This window comes from Nematostella vectensis, chromosome 13 (genome assembly GCF_932526225.1).
Source record: "Nematostella vectensis chromosome 13, jaNemVect1.1, whole genome shotgun sequence".
Classification (NCBI taxonomy): domain Eukaryota; kingdom Metazoa; phylum Cnidaria; class Anthozoa; order Actiniaria; family Edwardsiidae; genus Nematostella; species Nematostella vectensis.
The window spans coordinates 7094768-7118552 of NC_064046.1; the positions used below are offsets into that span (position 1 = coordinate 7094768).

Consider the following 23785-nt stretch of genomic DNA (forward strand, 5'->3'; position numbering starts at 1 on the left):
AGCGCCTCGCCTAAAAACTTCGATGACGAGGGGGACTGTACATTAGAAAGGTGACAGTACCCCCTGCCACAAAATTTTATGACAGTGTGAAATGGACTTGACTATGTTGTGCGTGTGTATGTTGTATGCGTGTTTTTATTTTTCTTATTTTGGGTAGCCTTTGTTAAATTTACTTGTATAGATGTCATTCCCTCATTTGTAAAGTGTCTACACGTGTGTGATTTCTACATGTTCTGGAATAAATTTAGTTCTGCTCGCGTCGTGAAGCTGTTTCCATTACTTATTCCACTTTGTCACTTATTATTGAAAACTTGTTTTGTCTTGGTTTTGGGAGGATTTTACCCCTTTTACGTTGTTAAAGGCGTTTTTTTTTATCTAGACATAAGATGGTATTTATAACAGATTTTATAAGCGTCTCGTCTGGGACATGAAAAATTGAACCACCGCCGCGGCGCTTATACGGCAAGTTCTCTTTATTCTCAAAAACACTGAGAACAAGCTCCAAGCCACAAAATCTTCGCTTTCGCGTTCTAATTCCATCATCTGGAAAAAGGCCGATAGGCCACGCGGTAAGGCGCCTTGACGATCGGGAAATTATCAGAAGACTGGGCAAGTCTGCCCACTCACTGTAACATTTATGGTAACATTTCGAGGTTTGAAGGCGTGTATGTATCAGACAAAAGCAACCAGCCGAACAGGAAATAATAATAATAATAATAATAATAATAATAATAATAATACATTTATTTGTAAAGCGTTAAAACTATGGATACATGTTCTAAAGCGCTAAATAAAAAGAATCAAAGGAAACAAAAAGTTACATAAAAATGAAATATTAAACATTATAGGCTAATAACTGAATCAATCATTATAGGCGGAACAGATACGTCTTGAGCGCTAGTTTAAAAGGGTGAGTCTTCTTATTCGCCTGAAGATAGTAGGCAAATTGTTCCATAGTTTTGGACCGGCATGTGCGAACGCCCTGTCTCCTATGGTTTTGCATCTAGTCTTTGGGACTACCAGGAGATTAGCGGGGTTTGATCTGAGGTTATAGGAAGAGCGACTGCAGTTGATAAGGGACTTCAGATAGGAGGGAGCGTTGCCATAAATGCTGTGGTGAACATAAAGCAGAATCTTGAACTGTATCCTAAAATCCACAGGTAGCCAGTGTAAATGACGGGTGTGGTGTGATCAAACTTAGGTACTAGTTGTACAACACGCGCAGCGGCATTGAGGATCCGCTGGAGACGTTTGAGTTGGTATTTAGGGATCTTGAAAAAGAGAGAGTTGCAGTAGTCTAGATGTGTCGTAACAAAGGCATGGATCAAAATTTTACAAGGCGTTTTCATTCAAGCCTTGCACACCTTGCTGACATGTACATCCATGCTCATGTTCTTGTCAAACCAAGCACCCAGGTTCCTCACTTCTGATGCTGGTTTGATTTCCGACGCACCGACTGAAACCAAGTTGATATCGACCTTCTCCAGCTGTTGACGTGAGCCAATTACCAAGAATTCTGTCTTGGAGTCGTTTTTTTTTAGGCGATAACTAATCATCCAAGCACGTACTTCAAATATGCAATTGCCCTAAAGGCATTTTCTTGACCTGGTGGATGTGACGGCTTGAAGGAGAGATAAATCTGTGTGTCATCGGCATACCCATGTGCGTTGGGGAGGTGTTGATTGATGATGTTAAAAATGCCACTCGCATAGACGATGAAGAGAATAGGACCAAGACAACTACCTTGAGGAACACCACATTCAAGACTGAAGCTTTTAGATGACGTGTTGTTTATGACAATTTGCTGCTGTCTTCTAGAAAGGAAGGTAAGGAAGTTCGCTGCGTGGTTTTTGATGTTGTTGTTAAAGGGCTTTCGCAGTAATTATATTCAATCGATAAAATAATAATACTTACTTGTTTTTACTTTTCCGGGTATCATGTGCTCGGAAATAAACCGTGTGGCAGAGTAGAGTCTGATACAAACCTATGATGGTATACTGAGACGTCACAATTTTTCCCAGCCACAGGTATACCGATCCGACACCCGGGTAAGAACGCCTTTGACAAGGCTATTCATATAGCATTGCGACGCAGAATTCTTAATTTTTTTTTATTTCAAATCTTACCATTGTACAATACAAAACTACAATAATACAAAATATTATACGTGTCCATCCAATCCTTTACCAAGTCTAAGCTACTTGGAAAATATTCTCTATTTTAAACAAAATTATGGACATCTCTAATTAAATAGTACAGGGACAGTTAATCGATTACCCAGTCACCCTGACCAAGATGCATTGCCACACCGCAACCATCTAAAAGTGAGAAATCTAAACTATGGGCATCAATCTGTAGAAAGAAATACTCATGAAGATTCACAAGAATATTCATAATTACGTTAACTTGTTGGTTTAGTTTATTTAATTGAGAATAGGGTGAAATGGTCTGAAGGTGAAAACTGCTTTGACTGAAAAGCACAAGCATGAACTGTCAATCAATCGGGGGGGGGGGGGGGGGGGGGGGCAAATGAAAAACCAGTGCAGTGACATCATTACTGTCACATGACTAATAGCCGTTTGCTTCAAAGTCAATGTGGCTAAAAGTTCAACCGACATCACACGCATTTACCAACAGTAGTCGAATTATTAACATTACCTATCTAATACGCAAATTCAGTAAATGTTTTAAAAGCACACGCCATGCATATTTTTGTTTGTTTAAAATGTGTTCGAGAGGCAAAAAACACATAGCATTATACATCTCAAACAATGCCATCAAAATCATTCCTAAAAGCGTCTATAAAAAAGGAACTAATACATGGAAAAATAGGTGTTTCTAGATAAGAAAGTCTGTATGTACAATGAATTTTTTGGATGTATACATAGGGTCTTAGTTATGATAGAACTTTAACTTTATATGGGATTACTCTTTAGGATGGCCTTCTGGTAAATAGGAAGAATTCAGCAACACTGCGCTGCAACCAGCAGTTCACAACGCGCGTATTGTCACATAGCTCGCTGAGTTGCATGCATCCCCCACGTGACGCCTACGACACCTTCCATGTCGCCGTTATAACGTTGCACACGTCGAGTCCATCAGGATATCGAGTGGCATGTTGCTGACATGAAATGATGTGCTTCTCAAAACCGCTTTTTTACCTCCATAAATGTCAATTTTAAAAATCCCCTATTACTACTCATCCACGTCTTCATACAGCTTTGCAAGTTTGTCAAACTTGGGTCCCCACTGCTTGAGGAAATCGAACTCTTGTTCATATTCCTCATCCTCTTCGTCTGGCTCGATCTCGCTCAGATCATCGACGTCTGTGTCGTCTCCCTCGTAGCAGTAGATGTGCAGTTCATCGACAGCTAAGAACACCTAGTATGGACACATGGTAACGCTAGGGTTAAGTCTCATCGACAGCCGAAGGAAACATGGAGCATAGTTAAAGGCTAAGCCTTGTTCAGGCTAGTTGGTTGGTTTTGTTTGCGCGGTGGTTTGTGTGAACGAGGTAAGTGCTGGGTATTTCTACTGATGTGGCCGAGGTGAGTGCTGGGTGGTTCTACTGATGTGACCGAAGTGAGTTCTGGGTAAAGCTACTGATGTGACCGAAGTGAGTGCTGGGTATTTCTACTGATGCGACCGAAGTGAGTGCTGGGTATTTCTACTGATGTGACCGAGGTGAGTGCTGGGTATTTCTACTGATGTGACCGAGGTGAGTGCTGGGTATTTCTATTGATGTGACCGAGGTGGGTGCTGGGTATATCAACTGATGCGACCGAGGTGAGTGCTGGGTATTTCTACTGATGTGACCGGGGTGAGTGCTGGGTGGTTCTACTGATGTGACCGAGGTGAGTTCTGGGTAAAGCTACTGATGTGACCGAAGTGAGTGCTGGGTATTTCTACTGATGCGACCGAAGTGAGTGCTGGGTATTTCTACTGATGTGACCGAGGTGAGTGCTGGGTATTTCTACTGATGTGACCGAGGTGAGTGCTGGGTATTTCTACTGATGTGACCGAAGTGAGTGCTGGGTATTTCTACTGATGTGACCGAAGTGAGTGCTGGGTATTTCTACTGATGTGACCGAGGTGAGTGCTTGGTATTTCTACTGATGTGGCCGACTTGAGTGCTGGGTATTACTACTGATGTGACCGAGGGGGCTGCTGGGCATTTCTACTGATGTAACCGAGGTGAGTGCTGGGTATTTCTACTGATGTGACCGAGGTGAGTGCTGGGTATTTCTATTGATGTGACCGAGGTGGGTGCTGGGTATATCAACTGATGTGACCGAGGTGGATGCTGGGTATTTCTACTGATGTGACCGAGGTGAGTGCTGGGAATTACTACTGATGTTACCGAAGTGAGTGCTGGGTATTTCTACTGATGTGACCGAGGTGAGTGCTGGGTATTTCTTACCTCTCTATCGGTTATTTTGACTCGTGTTGTGATAAAGTCTCCCACGTCATCTCCCTCCATGTATTTGGGCATCTTGGGCCCTGGTGCCTTGCCCGTTAAGCCAAACACGGCATCCGGGGGCCTTCCTTGGAGCAGGGGCTGGTCCGAGCTGGTAGATATCTAAGCGAGAACATTGGTGGTTATGTCTTGTTCACACTATGACATGGGTAACATAGATAGAACCAGCACTAGAAGTATATGAACAGGAAATGCATAAGAGAAAAATATACGTATCTGAAAATTAATGCATATTAAAGCACTACAAATTTTTAACTCCTTCCCTACCTATCCTATTTTACCGAATATCATTATAGCAATTAAGCAGACATACACTGCCTTACCCCCTAATCCATTCTCCTAAACCGTCAGCGTTCCGATCCCACCCTAAACAAAGGACTCTGTCCGAGCCTTCCATATCCATTAGTGATACCCCCATTCCCAATCCATCAGGGTCTTACCTTGTCTTCGGATGCCTTAGAAGGCGCTACACTTGGCGGCGCTATAGTGGTCTCTATGTACGTATACTTCATCAGCTTGGTGATGTCGTAGCCGAGATTGTCCTCTTCCCCGCCGCCGTCGTCATGGTAAAGTCGCACGTTGTCATGCACGTGGCCGGTATCGGTGGAGTCAGCGTAGACGACCACGGGCTCAGGACGTCGCTTGAGGATGACGGCGCCCATGATGATGAAGATGGCGAGCATGACGACTAAGATAATGGCGATGACGGCAGGGTGCATGAACGGCGTGCCTCGCTCACCTGGAGTCGACATGAATTCCAGTGAGAAAGTAAACTCAAAATCATTTAAAGAGTGTCCACAAGCCACTCCTATTTACGATTAAGAGCTCAACAATCGATTCGCAAGAATATAACAACTATAGCAGTCTAATAATTGTCTAATAATTAAATAGCGTTAAATGTTATACTTTAATAAGGGTGTGTTCATCAAATACACCGAAGGAGCCCCTCTTTCATTGTAAACATTTTTTACAGTGCCTCCCTTTCAGAACCCCAATTTTTACAACAATAAACAATAAAATCTTTAAATCTGGAAAATGAATACTGAGAAGTTGCCCTCCTTGTCCGAATTAATGATCCAGTAAAGTTCATCATTATTTCAAAGTCTGACATCTTTTCACAACTTTTAGTTTCATACTTTCAGAGAATGTCCAACGTATATATTTGCAGGCTCCACCACTGTTTAGAAGTTTATTTCCATTTGTTCCTGTTAACTGATAATAAACTGTCTCGGTAAATCCAAACTGTTATATAATGAAAGCTGGAGGTATTATATACATTGATAATTTTGCTTAATATCTAATCTGTATTTGTGCCACAAACTACTAGATCATATCAGTTTAATACTAAAGCTGAAAAGTACGGCTCCTAAAAAACTCAGAGCCCCCTCTTTAAATGAACTTTTTATTCGGAGCCCCCCTTTATGTGGTTTAAAAATTTTCAACACCCCTCCCCCCCTCCTCAATATCTTCCCTCCCTTTTCGAGGATAATTGCTAGTGGACTTGCGCGCAATTTCTAACGCTGTCGGGGTGAATTGAGCCGACATCAACATGCAAGTGACAATTTCAACAGCACGGGTATAACCGGTAATTGCAATTTTAGTCAAGCCACTCTAAATGACTGCTTTAAATGTCAACTTATATATGGCGACATTCTAGAGTCACAAGATAAAAGGGTTTTCTTGTGAACGCAGACGACAAGAGTTTTACAAACAAGCGTGTCAGAGTCTAGTGTTAAATGCATGTCAGACGAGTACGGTGTTAAAGGCATGTCAGATGAATACGGTGTTAAAGGCATGTCAGACGAGTACGGTGTTAAAGGCATGTCAGATGTTGAAGGATGTCAGATGGGTAAGGTTTGAAGGCGTGTCAAAGTACGGTGTTGAACGGTGTCAGATGAGTAAGGTGTTTAAGGCGCGCAAAGTACGTTTTTGAAGGATGTCAGATGAGTACGGCGTTAAAGGCGTGTCAGAGTACGGTGTTGAAGGGTGTCAGATGAGTACGGTGTTAAAGGCGTGTCAGAGTACGGTGTTGAAGGGTGTTAGATGAGTACGGTGTTAAAGGCGTGTCAGAGTACGGTGTTGAAGGGTGTCAGATGAGTACGGTGTTAAAGGCGTGTCAGAGTACGGTGTTGAAGGGTGTCAGATGAGTACGGTGTTTAAGGCGTGTCAGAGTACGGTGTTGAAGGGTGTCAGATGAGTACGGTGTTAAAGGCGTGTCAGAGTACGGTGTTGGAGGGTGTCAGATGAGTACGGTGTTAAAGGCGTGTCAGAGTACGGCGTTGAAGGGTGTCAGATGAGTACGGTGTTAAAGGCGTGTCAGAGAACGGTGTTACAGGGTTTCAGATGAGTAAGGTGTTGAAGGTTGTCAGATGAGTACGGTGTTGCAGAGATCCATCTTACCGACGGGTGGGGCAGTCACCACTATGGTACACAGTGGACCGGTCCAGCCTGGGGCACAGATACAGTAGGGCGGCATAGCGTCCACGCACGTCCCTCCGTTTGCGCAAAAATTAGAGAGACATGGGCATCCGTCTAGAACGTTCTGCCGATGGACCTTGATGGACGGGTCACTCTCCATGTTGGCGCCATTCACACTGGTCCCTGCTATACACCCTGGGAGCAAATAACAATGATAAAAACGCCCTGTCATTATCACAAAATTAGAAATTAATTAATTCAGCTGGTAAGGTAAGAAAAGTTTCCGTGGTAATATCCGAGAGGATGTCCGCTAGTGAGAGAGCTGACTGTATAATCACGTCTCCGCCACCTATATCTACGCGCTTTACCTCCAAAGTCTCCTAGCACGGAGACTGTGCCAGACGCTCTCCTTTTACGAGACACCAGGTTAAGGGGCCCAGACAATTGCAAATTTCGGACATGCACCCCTCCAACGTCGGCGGCGTAACCGTCTCCATCGTTACGCACGTTCGTGCTGATCACAGCACTCCCGTCGTTCTCAACGATCGCTTCGATGATACGGACGATTGTGATATTAGGGAGACCCCCGGAAAATATCTCTCCACCACTCATGTCCAGGAGGGTTCGCTGACTGTGCAAGCTGCCGATGACGTAGCCGCTGTAGTCAAGTTGCATGATCGCATAGTCTCCTTGCCTGCGAACTATCACGCTGTGGTAGACGCCGTCGGTCACGTTGAGCTGCGGAAAGCTTAATACAAGCATGCGTGCGCCCAAGCGAAGCACGTAACGGATTTTACTGTCCTTAACCTAAAAACAAGGCAAAACAGAATCACATCCCGAACACAGTGGAATGATTTTGTAACGTTGGATTCTGTAGATTATCCACAAGCCATCTCTCAGAATATATACTGGGAAAAGAAGAAATAAAGAAGGAAGAAGAAGAAAATCTAGTACAAGTAGAACAATACAAAAACGATGGATGATGGGAAACGAAAAGAATTTCATGCCTTTCTAGTCTTTCTCTATGCATGCCACAGTGAACAAAAAGAGGCTAGTTAGACTTACGTCCACTCTCTGGAACTCTGTTCCCATGCGATTGGAGGCAAGGAATACCACAACATTCGTAGCGTCCTCATCCAGCTTAACCTGTAACGCCAAGGTGGTGTAGAACCTATTGAAGATCTCAGTGGGTGGTGGAACAACCTCACGACGACGACGACGGGCAGCAACCAGATATTCAGTGAAGCTACTGGCCAGGTAGTAACTCGCTTTACCGCCTGGAAATGTGGAAGGCCGTTAGAAACGTTGTGTGCCCTGGTAAAAGGGAACTCACAACGACGAAAAACTAATTTACAGTTTAGCACCTTTTTGGCTATGTTCTCCTTGATTTGAATGATTCAAGTCCAAACCACTCCTTAGCCACCGCTAATATTACAACGAGGCCACTCCAGACAGAAGTCTCGAAAATCAGGTTTCAAATACTTTTTCGGCAATCATAAAATTTGACGTCATACACGCGTCTGTGTCCGAAAGGTATCAAAATTCAGCTATTGTTTAAAAAATAGTTAAGCAAACGGCGGTAAATGGGTCAGGGCTGGCCTCCTAATGCTGATGTACTACTGTAACAAGAAGCGTTACTTACGTCCGTCGCAGTGTTTCCCGCTGTATCCAGGGTTGCACACGCAAATGCTGTCCCTAGCCATGAGCGGCTCGCAGTAACCATCGTTCTTACATTCAGGACAAGCAGAAGCGAGCTGGCAACCTTCTGGGGCATTCACGACTTTAAGTGGGTTCTTAAGATCGTACGGGTTATGATTATCTTTGATATTACGAACACAACCTTTGAATCCCTGCGAAATAAAATAACACGACCAACATCATAGATGAGAAAAACAACAGTACTAGCCAATGAGCCTCTTCAAACCACTAAACTGAGCTGAACTGAGCTCAACTCAACCAAACACAATTCAACTCAGCTCATCGTTACGAGCCACTTATGACTAGCAGTAACCCGCTGGCTATTACCACCCTTGGTGACAATGATCACAGCTGTACACTTTTGAAGAAGATACAACACTAATAGCTATTAACCTTAGCACAGTTTTTTACCGTATATGGTATGTCGGGGAAATCCATATTTGGGTTTGAGACGCCTCCAATCTGCAGTGGACCGAAGCCATCGAGAAAGACAGATCTTCCCAGCATGCGCCCGTAAACGTGACACGATTTGCGGTTCTCCACCACCGTGCCATCTGGTTTGTGTTCAAGCAAAGCAGTTGAACAGCGGTCGATTATGATTTCGATGTCCTGTTTATACAGAAAAGGTCTTTACAAAACGATTTTGATGTCCTGTTATAAAACGAAAAGGTCTTTAGAAAATGAGTTGGATGTTCTGTTTATACAGAAAAGGTCTTTAGAAAACTATTTGGATGTCCTGTTTAGACAGAAAAGGTCTTAAGAAAACGATTTGGATGTCCTGTTTAGACTGAAAAGGTCTTTAGAAAACGATTTGGATGTCCTGTTAATATAGAAAAGGTCTCTAATTTAAACGATCATCCTTCATGTGTCGTTTCAAATGTAAATTTATGCGAATGAAGATGAAACAGTCGACTTCATTTTTATAGCTTCGAATTAGGTAAAAGAACAGTGTCTTTGTCTTTCCTGAGTAGAGTTAGTGTATTTCCGTACTTAATGTACCGACGAATGACAGGAAATAAAGGCCTACATTTCATGTATTGATGGACGTAAGAGAGCGAAAACATATTTAATTAAGCTCTATTAAGATAATTAGCTAGCACTGTTTGCACCAGACTTTAGATGTGTGGAATGTCTTCTCAAGTCAATGAACAGCTTCTTTAAATAAAATTCATCATCTGGTTGAATGGTTTGTGAGCGAAGAAGGGAAAGTTACGGGAAAACCAAATGTAACCCATGCACGCAGTACAGTTTAGCAAGTCACGTCGTGTAAGAAGGAGGGATTATGGCACAAACCTTCATATTTCTGAGGACCTGCACAGTATGCCACTCTCCATCATCAAGCCTAGGTCCCTTATCCATCTTAACGGTCACAGGATCCAGTCCCAGTGAAACAAAGAGCTCTACGCGACCTCCTCGCAGCACCACGGCAATAAAGTCCTTCAGGCCGTTATTTGCACCTTCACGCTCAGGTCCCTGATAGACTAACAAACCGTCCGCCGTTTTCGTCATGAACTCGAACTCGAGGTCACTTAAGGAGTATGTCATGAGTTTTGGAAGCCAAATGTACGAGTTGCCGTAGAATGTGCGTGTTGTCATCTCACATAAGGGACCATGGTACCCTGTGGGACATTTACAGACAAAGCCTGGGCAATCAGGCACCGTCTCGTAACACTTGCCACCATGGAGACACGGGTTATGCGGCTTACAGCGCTTTTCAGGTGGGAATACGGCCTCGTAGAGACATTTGGGTAAGATGTCTATGGAAACGATAGTCAGAGAGGATGCTGGGGCGGGAACTTTTCCGTAATCACCGCTGGCCACGGAGAAATTGGATGACCGTACAAGGATGTTCTTGGCTACGCCAACACTTTGACCGACATTGCCTTTGGAGCATTCATCCATTCCTAGTCGACTGACCTTTAACCCTGAAGAGGCAATAATCCAACAATTAATACTGTTTAGAGAATGACAATTCGCATCGATGAATCAACAAAACAAACATGGCGATAAAGTGTCATGCTGCCGATTTAAGACACTAGATATAAAAGAAGTCAAATTTATTTCGCAGAAACTTAATAGCTGAAGGGTCGCTAAAGGATATTCAATCCTATAGAATACTTTTATTTAAATGTTAACTCAATCTTTATAATGATTTAAATAAATCACAAGAATCTCTTTGTGTTGTCAAAACTAAATTCTCGATACAATTTAACTAATAACAAGAGAAAACACTTTGTTATGATCAACAGCACCTATATTTCGGCTGTATACAACAGCCTGCCTCAGGGTGACTCTGATGATGATGATTTCTGTGCTCAGGAATTTTTCAATATACCATGAAAGGTTTACCATTAAAAAATGGCAAAATTAAAAAAAAAACAAATGCGAAAAAAGGTACAAATAGAAATTGATAGTATCAAGTAGGGCCTCTGACACCAGGTGACATGGTTACCTACCGAGGCTTTCTAGCGGTTTCTTGGCGTCAACAAGTTTGGATACAACGTCCCAATGAGGCATGTAACTATCTTTCGCCGCAGCAGTAAAGAACACAACTACAGCAAGTCCATTATCGTGAGCCTTCTGCACACTAAATATCTTGATATCTCCAGTAGGTACACCCAGAGTGCTAGCAAGCACGTCCTCAAAGCCCTTATAGTAATCCCCTACGAAGTACCCAACCTTTCTCATGTCCGTAAACTCAACTGCTACTCCATTGTCGACAGCTTCTTTGTCTATTCGCCGCACTAGGACTCGGACAGATGACGTTACAGTACTTGGGCTGTCTTTCTTTTCGGTAACACGAATCTTGAGGTTGTACTCCCCCATGGGTATCATGGGGGCGGCCGTAATGTCACCGTTGCCTTCGTTTACTCTAAAGTAGCTACCCGGCGATTGAGAGTTGAGCTCATAGGTGTTTTCGTCGCCGTCAAAATCATCATCCTGGTAGTATGGTTTCCCGATGACACCTCCGGTGAAATTCCCGTCATAGGCGTTGACAATGATAAGCAAGCTGCCGTCCTTTGGTGCGTTGTCGTTAACGTCTAGAACGTCAACGTAGACGTATGTAAAGTTCTTCTGAGGTTTCGGCCCAACGTTATCCACAGCCTCGATGCCGATCTTCCACACTGGAGCAGCCTCGCGGTCGAAGACACCGTAAGAATGCAAGTCTACGCTTTCATTAGTCACAGAGACGGGGTCTAGTTTAAAGTTTTCGCCCACTGTTCCGTTGTAAATAGAAAAGGTGATGACTTGGTCCTTGACAAATGCGTCGGGATCGTAGGCCTTTAGCTTGTTGACAAACTGACGCGCACTCACCCCTTCCTTGATTTGGCCAACGAAGAAAGGGGGAACAAACCAAGGGCCATTGTCGTTGACGTCAATTACATTAATCCTCACCTCCCCCTCACCCTGGAGTCCACCTGCGTCCGTAGCTGTAACCTTAAGGTGGAACGATGGAGTCTTTTCTTGGTCCAGAGGTACGCGCGTACGGATAATTCCGATACTTGCATTATTTGGATCAGGTTCTATTGTGAACGCATCGTCGGGATCACTTCGGGGGTCGATAGCGAATGTGAAGTTCCCGTTAGGACCGCTGTCCCTGTCAACTGCAGTCACAGTAAGCACAGGCTGCCGAGCTCCGACATCCTCCAGCACCGATGCGTTATATATCTTTGGTATAAATTCCGGCGCGTTGTCGTTTGCGTCCAGAATTTCAATTACAACATAAGCGGTCTCGTCGCCTTGTAAGGGAGGCATTCCGCGGTCTGCCACCGTTAGCGTTATGGTGTACTCTTTCTTTTTCTCATAATCAAGAATTCCCGACACCAGTACAGTACCGTTAAACGGGTCAATGTAAAATGCGTGTGGGTCGTTGCCCTGGACCACCACAAACTCAAACTCCGCGTTGGGGCCAACATCCTCATCGGTTGCTGTTACTCGGAGTACCGAGTATCCCGGTGGCGCATTTTCCGCAACACTACCACGGTAAAATTTTTCCGTAAACTTCGGCTTGTGGTCATTGGCGTCAGAAACATGGATAATACCATCCACGCTTGCAGATAGTCTCGGGTTTCCAGCGTCGGTCGCTTTGACGCGTACCTTGAACTTATTGGGAGTCTGCTCCCGGTCGAATGTCACCTTTGTCTTGATAAGTCCAGACAGAGGGTCGATGCTGAATTTGTCTCCGGCGGAATCCGTTAGTTCGTAGGAGAGCTTGGCATTTCCGCCTGCCAATGGGTCGTCATCATCGACAGCCTGTATGTACATGACGCTTGTCCCGGACGGTTTGTTCTCCTCTACGTATCCAATGTACGGGGACGCTGGGAACCTGATATAAATACAGATATCAATCAGTACTGTAGTACAACTGGTATCAGCTTGGCTAATGGACATGACCTTCAATAAATCACCGCTACTGGTTCCCTTCGGACGTAGTGGTAACTTAAAGTGATTTAAATTAAAGTAACTGAAGTGTATTAAGTATATCCCAAAGGGACGGTAAGGTTTGCCCTTAAATCTGCCCGTGCTTCTTCTGCCTCATAGTGTGACGTCATAGTGCTTTGTCATGGTTACGTACCTTGGATCATTATCGCTGTCGTCGGTTAGGTTGACCCTGACTTCTTCCTGTGAGATGTGTTACGTACCTTGGAGCATTATCGTTGACGTCCGTTAGGTTAACCCTGATTTCTGCCTGTGCGGTGTGTTTGCCGTCGTTGGCGATGACGGTGAACACCTTGACAGGCGACTCCTCTCGGTCAAGTTGCTTGCTTCCGGTCCTAATGTCACCCACCCACACGTTGCCTGGGCCACTCGCACGAATGGGCGTGATCTGGAAGTAGTCTTTTCCGCGGTCATCCAGTGAGAAGGATATTGTGGGGCTGTCAATGTCCGATGCTGTTACCATGACAACGCCCGCACCAGGCCCTGTGTTCTCCTGGATACGAGACTCGTACAGAGGACTGGAAAACACGGGTGGGAGGTCGTTCACATCTTGGATCTGTAACCGTACAGAATTGTTGAGCGATAAAGTGGGGGATTGTTGAGGGTATAGAAGGCGTAGGCGTATGTTGGTGTAGCTTATCTTATATCATTATGCATTCATGAGAGGCGTGACAAGCCCTTGGCCTACACTTCAAAATCAGTGCTACTTCGGTGCCCACTTCACTACTTCTTCAGATGACTTACCGTTACAGTAACCACAGCTGTGTCGCTAAACTTGCCATCGGTAGCTGTCACCTCAAGCGTGTAACTGCTTTTTGTCTCGAAGTCCAGTTTACCATTCACCACTAGCTCACCCTTGACGGGGGAAGTGACGATGGAGAACTTGCCCTCGGGGTCACCCTTTGAGATGAAGTAAGTAATTTTTGCGTTTTCGCCAACGTCTGCATCAGTAGCGTAGATATCTAACACAGAAGTACCTGTAACCAGAACAGTCGATGTCAAAACAAACTTTCGAGGTGAAATTTATTAATGGCAACTAGCTAGGAGCTTGATGCTGGATAATACGCAACGGCAGACTAATATATATCATTATGAGCCTTATCGTGAGTCTCGTTACCTTGTTTGCATCATGAAGGAATACAAGATAGTTAAACTTGCCAACTCTCAATTTTTCTTGTCTTTCTATAGTGAGGGGGTGTACGCGCATAAATAGACCAGAGTAGGTTTGTCGAACCTTTTTCAAACAATGATTGCCGGGTGTTTTGCTTACCTATGGGTGAATCCTCAGGAACACTGATAGCGTAGCTCTTGGGCGCAAACACGGGAGGCTGATCATTCTGATCTACAACCGTAATGTAGAGAATGGCCGACTCTTTGTTGACCCCGTCCTTCGCCGTCACCTCGACGTCATACTTGGGCGTCACCTCGCGGTCCAAAGTAGTCTTCGTAGTGATCATGCCCGTGCTCGCGTCGATCTGGAAATTGGGGTTATCCTTCATCTCGTATGTCACGCGTCGATGCGGTTCACTGCCATCGTCATCGATGGCCTTCATGCTAATAACCTTCGTGGGCGCGGGTTTGTTCTCTAGGACGCGCGCGTTGCGTGTGTTGATCGCGAGGAGGAAGGCTGGAGAGACGTCGTTTACGTCTATGATGTTGATGACAACCTTAACGGTGGAGTAAAGCAACGTTTTTTTGTCCTTGGCGGCGAATTGCATGTTGTAGGTGGTACCCCGCTCGTAGTCGGGCCGATCACCCGTGATGATATACCCGTCCGGCTGGACGCGGAACAGAATTTTCGCGCGAGGATTCGTGTCAACGTTCTCGTAGCTGATCTCTGCGCCCGTGCTAGAAGTGGCGGTGATGCGTGTGACCGTAGATCCAGTCTCCATATTTTCGTTGATACTCGCTGTATAAACCTGTTTTTATAATAATATATAGGTTAAAGTTATTGCTTCTTCAGGATGATATTTGAAAATTAAGAATAAAGGAAAAAAGAAGAGAAAGATAATATTTGCGGACAGTTCTGTTATTGGAATCCTTTGATATGCGCTTTGCTTATGTGTCTAGCTATCGCACAAATAAGGACGCGATGGCTTCGAAAATCGTGATTATTGGGATGTTTGAGATCCATGAGATAATGGTCACGATGATGATGATGAAGATTTTGATAATTGTCACGATGATAAAGATGAAGATTATGATAATGGTCACGATGATGAAGATGAAGATTATGATAATGGTCACGATGATGAAGATGAAGATTATGATAATGGTCACGATGATAAAGACGAAGATTTTGATAATGGTCAAGATGATGATGATGATGAAGATTATGATAATGGTCACGATGATGATGATGATGAAGATTATGATAATGGTTACGATGATGATGATGAAGATTATGATAATGGTCACGATGATGATGATGAAGATTATGATAATGGTCATGATGATGATGATGAAGATTTTGATAATGGTTACGATGATGACGATGAAGATTATGATAATGGTTACGATGATGACGATGAAGATTATGATAATGGTCACGATGATGAAGATAAAGATTTTGATAATGGTCACGATGATGTTGATGATGAAGATTTTGATAATGGTCACGATGATGATGATGATGATAATGAAGATTATGATAATGGTTACGATGATGATGATGAAGATTATGATAATGGTCACGATGATGATGATGAAGATTATGATAATGGTCATGATGATGATTATGAAGATTTTGATAATGGTTACGATGATGACGATGAAGATTATGATAATGGTTACGATGATGACGATGAAGATTTTGATAATGGTCACGATGATGAAGATGAAGATTTTGATAATGGTCACGATGATGATGATGATGAAGATTTTGATAATGGTCACGATGATGATGATGAAGATTATGATAATGGTCACGATGATGATGATGAAGATTTTGATAATGGTCACGATGATGAAGATGAAGATTTTGATAATGGTCACGATGATGAAGATGAAGATTATGATAATGGTCACGATGATGATGAAGATTATGATAATGGTCACGATGATGAAGATGAAGATTATGATAATGGTCACGATGATGATGATGAAGATTTTGATAATGGTCACGATGATGATGATGATGAAGATTATGATAATGGTCACGATGATGATGATGATGAAGATTATGATAATGGTCACGATGATGAAGATGAAGATTATGATAATGGTCACGATGATGACGATGAAGATGGAGATTTTGATAATGGTCACGATGATGATAATGGAGATTTTGATAATGGTCACGATGATGATGAAGATTTTGATAATGGTCACGATGATGAAGATGAAGATTTTGATAATGGTCACGATGATGATGATGAAGATTTTGATAATGGTCACGATGATGATGATGAAGATTATGATAATGGTCACGATGATGATGAAGATGAAGATTTTGATAATGGTCACGATGATGATGATGATGAAGATTATGATAATGGTCACGATGATGATGATGATGATGATGAAAATTATGATAATGGTCACGATGATGAAGATGAAGATTATGATAATTGTCACGATGATGAAGATGAAGATTTTGATAATGGTACGATGATGATTGGGATGTTTGTGTTGACGATATGATTACAATCTACAATCTATGATACTTATGACGATGATAATCATCAAGATGATGATGGAAAAACTATGTGACTGACATAAACATAACAGGACATACCTGTTGAGAAAATTTTGGTGGTTCCTCATTCGACACGAGTATCTCGATCTGGGTGGTGTACTTTGTGGGTTTACCGGGTTGCGTCCCAGCGATAGACTCAACATCCTTAGCAGACACCTCCAAAAGTAGCTTCTTCCCAGTTTCCAATTGTAGCCGGGCGGGATTAGTATTGGTTCTGAGTATCCCCGACGAATCCAACCGGAAGAGCCCCCCAGCAGAGTCTAATAATGCGTACTTGATCTTAGCGTTAGAGCCACTATCTGCATCAGTAGCTTGGACCGTAAGAATATTGGACCCGTTAGGCGCACTGGAAAACACGCTCCCGAAGTACTTAGCGGCGAGGAAATACGGCCTGTTATCGTTCACGTCTTCTACATTAATGGTCAAGTAGCAATACCAAAGTAATCTCTCAGATTCATCTTGCTTCGAAGACCCGTCCTCTGCCTTGATAATTGCATTATAACTGTCCTTGTTTTCTCTGTCGAGGCTGGTGAGGCTGCGGACAACACCAGTACGGGGCTCGATGGAGAAGAGAGTCTGTGAGCTGGCGTCCTCAATGGAGTAAGTTATCTGTCCGTTCTGCCCTCTGTCCGCGTCCGTAGCCGTCAGTTGCGTGATTTTAGTGTCCCGCGGGTCATTCTCGCGGATGCTGACTGTCCCGCAGTTGGTGAATTGTGGTACGTTGTTGTTAGCATCTGCGACGTTGAAAGTGACGGATACGGTACTTGTGAGTCCTCCAGAGTCTTTGGCCATCACCTAAAAAAAAGACAATGGCAGTGAAAAAGCAACCCTATTTCTGGAATGACTTTCTAGGGTTAGAGAATCTTTTTAAGATTTGTCAGTAAATCCTAGCAAAACAACAAGTTTGGAAAATTATCCATTTTTTGTAAGCTCTGTATTTCTATATTTCGAATGTCGAATGAAAACAACTACAAATATGTAGCTGACAAAGGCAGATAGATAGAATCAACGTTTTATCTTGACTTGCACAACCGATATGTCCTTTGTAAGGACGATCTGGCTAGCAGGACAAACAAATGACCCTGAATTACAAACTTTATTAGACGAAATCACCCAGAATATATATTAAAAACTGATGACAAAAAAAATTAATTTGTTCCGCTGACTGCCTTTCTTTTCACTAGTGCAACCCCTTATCCCCAAGTCTCCTTCAGCAGCCTTCGTGGTCTCTTTCACGCAAGCGCTGGTAGCTACACTCGGGCTACCAGTGCTTGCGTGACAGAGACCTGAACTCTGCTGGGGTACTACTACTATTTCCCTTTATTGCAGTTTCTTTCGCCACGCCAAGGTACGAATCCCCACTCTAAAAAAAACGTATTTTCAAACCTGGCTATCCTCACCTGCAAGGTATACTGGTTCTTGTTCGGGTCCAGAGCACTGTTCAGTGTGATCACGCCGGTTGATTGATCCACAGAGAATTGTAAAGCACCACCTGCCTTTGAATAGGTCACCGCGTCTCCATCTGCGTCCACTGCTACCACGATCGCGAGGGATTCGCCGGTTGCGGCGCCCTCGGCTACGCGGAACTCATAGGCGCTCTTTAGAAAGGTAGGGCGGTTGTCATTTACATTAGTCAGGGTAACATTGACAAAGCACAGTCCTTGGAAGGACTTCTTTCCCTTATCCGTTGCGTAGACTTTTAGTAAGTGGTATCGTTGATCCTCGTAGTCTAACGCCACGCTGACTGAAATCTTACCCGTTGCCGGATCAATGTAGAACTTTCCTCCTTGCTCTTTACTGGGTTCAATGGAATAGGTAAGGAAACCTGGAGAACAGGTACAGCTAGAGAGGCAGTCGCAGTCTTTAGCGGTCACCTCTTGCACGAGGACTCCTACTGCAGTACTCTCCGGTATTTGGACCGAGTAAAGTTGCTGATCAAAGTACGGGAAGTGATCATTGGCGTTGATGACATCGATTTTGACGTCTACTGTAGAGTCCAAACCATCAGGTATTTGCTCGGTCGCTTTCACTTTAAGATTATACTGCGTCTGGTCGCGCTCAAAGTCGAGCAAGGAATTCAGCAAGATTCGTCCATCACCCATTGCGATAAACTTGTCTCCGACATTACCACTGACGATCTTGTAGTCCAATCGGGCTCCAGAGATGCTGCGAGCAAGTATTATCCCAACAAGCGAGAGATACTTCGCGTCTTCGGATACCATGAAGTGATAGCTGACCTTTGAGAACCTGGGCGGGAGTTGCCCTGCCGCAGAGCCATCCACGTTGAGCGTAATAGTGTCACTGGTTAAACGCGGAATCCCGTAATCAAATGCGAAAACGTCCAAATCGTAGCGTTGATCTTTCAGTGAGCCCGCCACCTCCATTTGGCGCGTCTTGGGGTTAATGGTGAAAGGATGTTGTGGAGGTGAGCGGCGCTTGCGTTTCGCATCATTCGAGGGAGATTTCAACTGGTATCCCACAAGGCCACTGGAACCGTCATCCTCGTCTCTTGCCTCGAGTTGGTATACCTGTGGCACAAAACCAAGATCAATTTCTAGAACAGATATTACTCATAACAATGTTGAGTATTGCTTGACATTCCAACAAAAAGTGGCTAGAGATAGCATCACCTTAGAGACAACACTAACCTGTGCGCCGGCGCGGCTGTTAGTATTTACTCGCGCCAGTCTCTCTCGCTCCATCCAGATCGGCCTGTTGTCGTTCACATCTAAAACAACAACCTCCACATCAACATCATTTGTCTGGTTACCAAGCTCCTCTCGAACGGTCATCCGGTGAAACTGCTGGCTCTCGTAGTCCAGCGGTGTTAACAAGATGACGTCACCATTGGCCCTTACGCTGAAATTCGCTTTTTCTGGCAGCAACAATGAGACGATGCCGTTAGGGAAGTACCTCCGGACAGTGGCGATAACACTCCCGGTAGGCGTGTCTTCCCGGACATTTACCCGAACGTGCTTCTGGTCCGGGCGGTAATGAACAAAAACAAGTCTTACTTTGACGTCCGTTTCCTGTGGCGGTTCGCCGTTATCGAGAGCTTTGACGTTAAACGGGTAAATTTTCGGTAAGTCTTCGATAGGCTTCTTGGCAGTAACGACACCACGGGAGTCGATTTTGAAGAGGTCTTTTACCTCATCCGGGACTATAAAAGTTATCTCGTCGCCATCTCGGTCGAACGCCCCGAGCCGAGTGATGACTTCTCCTTCAGCAATGTCGGTCGGCGAGCACGTCCCGATGGCTTTCCGATCTATTTGTCCGTCGACGATGTCGACAAAGGTGGGCTTGTTGTCGTTGATGTTGACGACAATGATGATAAGCTCAACCATTGCGCTGCGGTCGCGAGTGTCACGTGCTTCGATTTTCAGTTCGTAGCGCCTGCGTTCCTCGTAGTCGAGTTCGCGGGTCGCATCCAGGGAACCTGCAGGTGATTAAAGGTTAGAAAGAGCACTGCAGACAGTTTTATCAGCAGGTCAGATGTAGCCTAACTCGGCACAGACTGCCTTGTCTCTGGTATTTCTGCAGTTAATGACCTCATGACCGACCACGAAATCCCGTACAACACCAAAAATTAGTCTACGGTTGATATGCTTTTACAAGTGAGTATACTAGTACTAATAACACGGGTAAACAAAAGCAGAAAAATAGAAACGTAAATTACCGGTAGATGGGTTGATCCTAAACATGCCGGCCTCGTTTCCAGACAAGAGAGTGTACGTCAGGGCCTCTGACGTGGCAGCCTTGACACCAGCGACGCGATGATTGGCTGGGACGCCCTCTTTAACGTACACCGTAACCGGGGAAACCACGAACATGGGTGGACCGTCGGGAAGGTAGACGTTGATCTCAACAGTAACGCTACCGCTGCGGGGAGATGCGTTCTTGTCGCGGGCCTCCACCTGAAAATCGTCAACATTACGTTAAAAAACCGTTTGTACATAGAGTTATATTTTGTGAAATTTTGATATTGCCCCAAACCCTGTTTCTTCTCTTATTTTGAAATAAAGAACAAACAAAGTTCCAGCAACCTCCGTTTTCTTTCAGTTAGCCATGTTCCCTCCCTCCGAATCTCTTTCCTTGAGGCTTTTGCCCATACACAATTATCTTTTTCTTCGGTGCAAAAAGTCACCTTACATCCCCCTTTCTCCCTCTTTACATCTCCTGTCTTCCTCTTTACACCCTCTATCCCTTTTTCTCCCTCTCACCTTCAGCGAGAACTTATCCGCAGCAACCGTTGTTAGCGACTTGTCCACGAGTATGACACCCTGTTCGTTGATGGTGAAGGCTTCCTCCTCGTTGCCTTGGATGATTGAGTACGTTATTTGACCGTTCTGTCCGCTGTCCAGATCAGTAGCATGCACTTGTAGCACACTCGTCCCCTTGACCGCACCGAGGGAGATCTTTGCGCGGTAGAACGCGGCAGCGAACACGGGGGAGTTGTCATTCCTGTCAATCACGTCTATGTCGACTTGAGCAATTCCTATAGACATAGGAACACCGCCGTTATGTGATGTTAAGAAACAAGGCTTCACTCAACGGAGCACGCTGATTGGCAATTTCTGATTGGCTAATGCTCGTTAAATAAAGTGACAAGTTCTCAAATAGGGCTGGGCTCATCTATCGACACTGCACGCCGCATCCATTTCAGAACCACTTTTACGTATTGCAATTATAACGAGAAGAAGTCTGCTGTAGAGTATCTTCTCTTTAGGGATTTTACAAACGGGCTTTGGTTAAAGCATAGTATTTGTTAGCGCCATGAGTTTCGAGCCTGGCGGTGAAGGTCCGAAAGTTTAATCATTTGTTCGCTCTTAGGGTTGATGTGCGACCAGATCAAGGAGACAGAAAGCCTCAGGAACAAGGCAGACCTTTAAAAGATCTTAAGTTAGAGAATGACTCTTAAGCCAAGAAGCAAATGCTATTTGTGTAAGCCTCCGAGTTTAGATAAGCGCTGAAGCGGAAGACCTCCGCTAAGTGCGATCTTTGTTGATGAGACGACCATGATGGGACGAACTTGATGTCTTGATATTGAGCGTATTTATATACCCAATATAATACCCAATGCATTATTAGGAAGAGAATTACACTAATGATCAATAGCAATCAGGTTGTTACTATGAGCACAATTTGATTCGCCTCTTTAGAACGCATCAGGACTTAAAAATCTACTATCTGAGCCTGGGCATGTTCTTAGCATGTTTTTAAATTTTGGTAAAAAAGGTTCTTATAAAAAAAGAGTGTATGTAATGTGCGAGTTTTTCTAAACAGGTTCATGGGTCAAACGATTATTTTGATCGGCCGCTTGGTAGGACGTTGGTCATTTTGTTTACTTTTTCTTAAACGGCTGTGATTGGTTCAATTTGACATATCCTGGCATCACTTTCATTTGACAAGTGACGTCAATTGTGAAGTGGGGGGAATGCAAAAACATAGGGTCTTGCAGCCGGCTCTTCTTTCCCCTTCCACAGGAATCCCGAATCTCTTGAGAGCCGGCTAGCAGGCTAGGTAAGGAATAAAAAACGGCATTTTATAAGAAAAAGAAACATAGGATATCAGCCTTCCGCTACCGCACCCTGCAGTTAGTATACGCTTGTTCTTACCGCTGAGCCTCTTGGGACTGCCATTATCCTCGGCTCGTATAAACAGCGTGTGCGACTTGTGCGTTTCATAGTCCAGTGTCATCTTAGTCGTGATTTTACCAGTCGCAGAATCAATATTGAAATACTTGTTCCAGTCCGGATGGACCCCGGAAAGGATTGAGTACAAAATTTTTCCGTTGCTGCCAAAGTCATGGTCGACAGCAATCACAGGAGGCAGTATCTCTGTGTCTTCAGCTAAAAGAAAAAGAAACATTTGTGAAGTGTTTGTTGGACGATAGAGTACACAACAACGTTGGCAAGTCCAGCCCACAAGCATGCTACTGGAATACGGGGTGGGCGAGAGAAGGGTTCAAGAATGACCAAAGGTAAGGCTTTTAGCACTCAAAATTGCAACACACCAACTGAACTATTTGTATGAGTTTTTCTTGTTTAATGTCTTACTGTTCGATAACGTTTTTTATTTTACATAGAAATGGCAGTTATTCACAGAGAAATAAAGATTTTATTTTAAAATTTGCGCCCCGCTTTGTATTAGCGCGTGCCTCGCGACTAAAAAAACAGGAGCCCAAGGCGCAAAAAACGAGCATCTAATAGATGTATACAGGTATAACGTGCACTGACCAAGTCCTTCCTTGATGGAGCGCCTGTAGATAGCGGATGTGAAGTGTGGAGCGTCGTCATTGATATCAGTGAGGTTCACGTACACCGTAGTGTCGTCCACGTGCTGACCCAAGGTCACCCGCATGCCCAGCGTGTACCCAGCGACCTGTCAATCAAAACAAATGACGTCATAACAGAATCATATGTTCCCTATATGCCTAGCGTACCAAGCGACCTATCAATCAAAGCAAATGAGGTGTCACATGACGTCAACCACAAGCCTAGCGTGTACCCAGACCTGAAAATCATAGAAAATAAGAGAAGGCGATATTTTTTTTCGAGAACGGGCTCGCTTTACGAACTATAGGCCTCGGGTTAAAGCAATGGGGAACTGGCAACGCTGGACCGTGGTACAAGCTTTATAATTTTTATATATCTTACACATTGCTGATCTTACCTTTTCTCGGTCCAGTGACTTGGCAACAGATATGATGCCAAACCCGTTGACACAGAAGGTGTTGTCCTCATTCCCACTCACGAAGGTGTACTTGAGGAAGGCGTTAGGCTTGCTGTACACTGCCCTGACGGTGGTCACGGTGTCCCCAACTCCCGCAGTCTCAGTCACGGGTGCGGAATATGTCTTTTGGGGGAAACTGGGCGGACGGGGAGTGTCCAGTACCTGGACATTGACGGTGTATTTCTGGATTTTCTGGCTACCATCCGTGGCACCATCTGTTGCCACGACGATTATTATGTACGATGACCCTTGTGTGTACCTGGAAAGGTTTGCATACGAAACAGCTGCTCTTTAAAAGGTTATCATAAAATATTCCCCTTGAC

General features: G+C 44.3%; 1 protein-coding gene across 2 annotated transcripts in view; it reads right to left on the minus strand.

The window, feature by feature from the left end:
• Positions 1-2096: 2096 nt before the first annotated feature.
• Positions 2097-23785, minus strand: part of LOC5510865 (protocadherin-like protein) — a 31160-nt gene continuing 9471 nt past the window's right edge. The window contains exons 6-27 of one of the 2 annotated variants that reach the window (XM_048721028.1): positions 23403-23721; positions 22967-23111; positions 22346-22579; positions 20951-21225; positions 20407-20644; positions 19379-20166; positions 18131-19258; positions 16770-17525; positions 14304-14952; positions 13778-14010; positions 13237-13589; positions 11050-12920; positions 9887-10518; positions 9005-9202; positions 8538-8745; positions 7961-8172; positions 7264-7702; positions 6878-7090; positions 4918-5216; positions 4421-4579; positions 3162-3381; positions 2097-2352 (exon numbers count right to left, since the gene is read on the minus strand). In XM_048721028.1, coding sequence (XP_048576985.1) covers positions 3196-3381; positions 4421-4579; positions 4918-5216; positions 6878-7090; positions 7264-7702; positions 7961-8172; positions 8538-8745; positions 9005-9202; positions 9887-10518; positions 11050-12920; positions 13237-13589; positions 13778-14010; positions 14304-14952; positions 16770-17525; positions 18131-19258; positions 19379-20166; positions 20407-20644; positions 20951-21225; positions 22346-22579; positions 22967-23111; positions 23403-23721 — 9535 coding nt within the window. In that variant the 3' untranslated portion in view covers positions 2097-2352; positions 3162-3195. Of the gene's footprint in view, positions 3382-4420; positions 4580-4917; positions 5217-6877; positions 7091-7263; positions 7703-7960; positions 8173-8537; positions 8746-9004; positions 9203-9886; positions 10519-11049; positions 12921-13236; positions 13590-13777; positions 14011-14303; positions 14953-16769; positions 17526-18130; positions 19259-19378; positions 20167-20406; positions 20645-20950; positions 21226-22345; positions 22580-22966; positions 23112-23402; positions 23722-23785 lie in introns of both variants that reach the window. The other variant, XM_032380092.2, reaches the window with a different exon arrangement.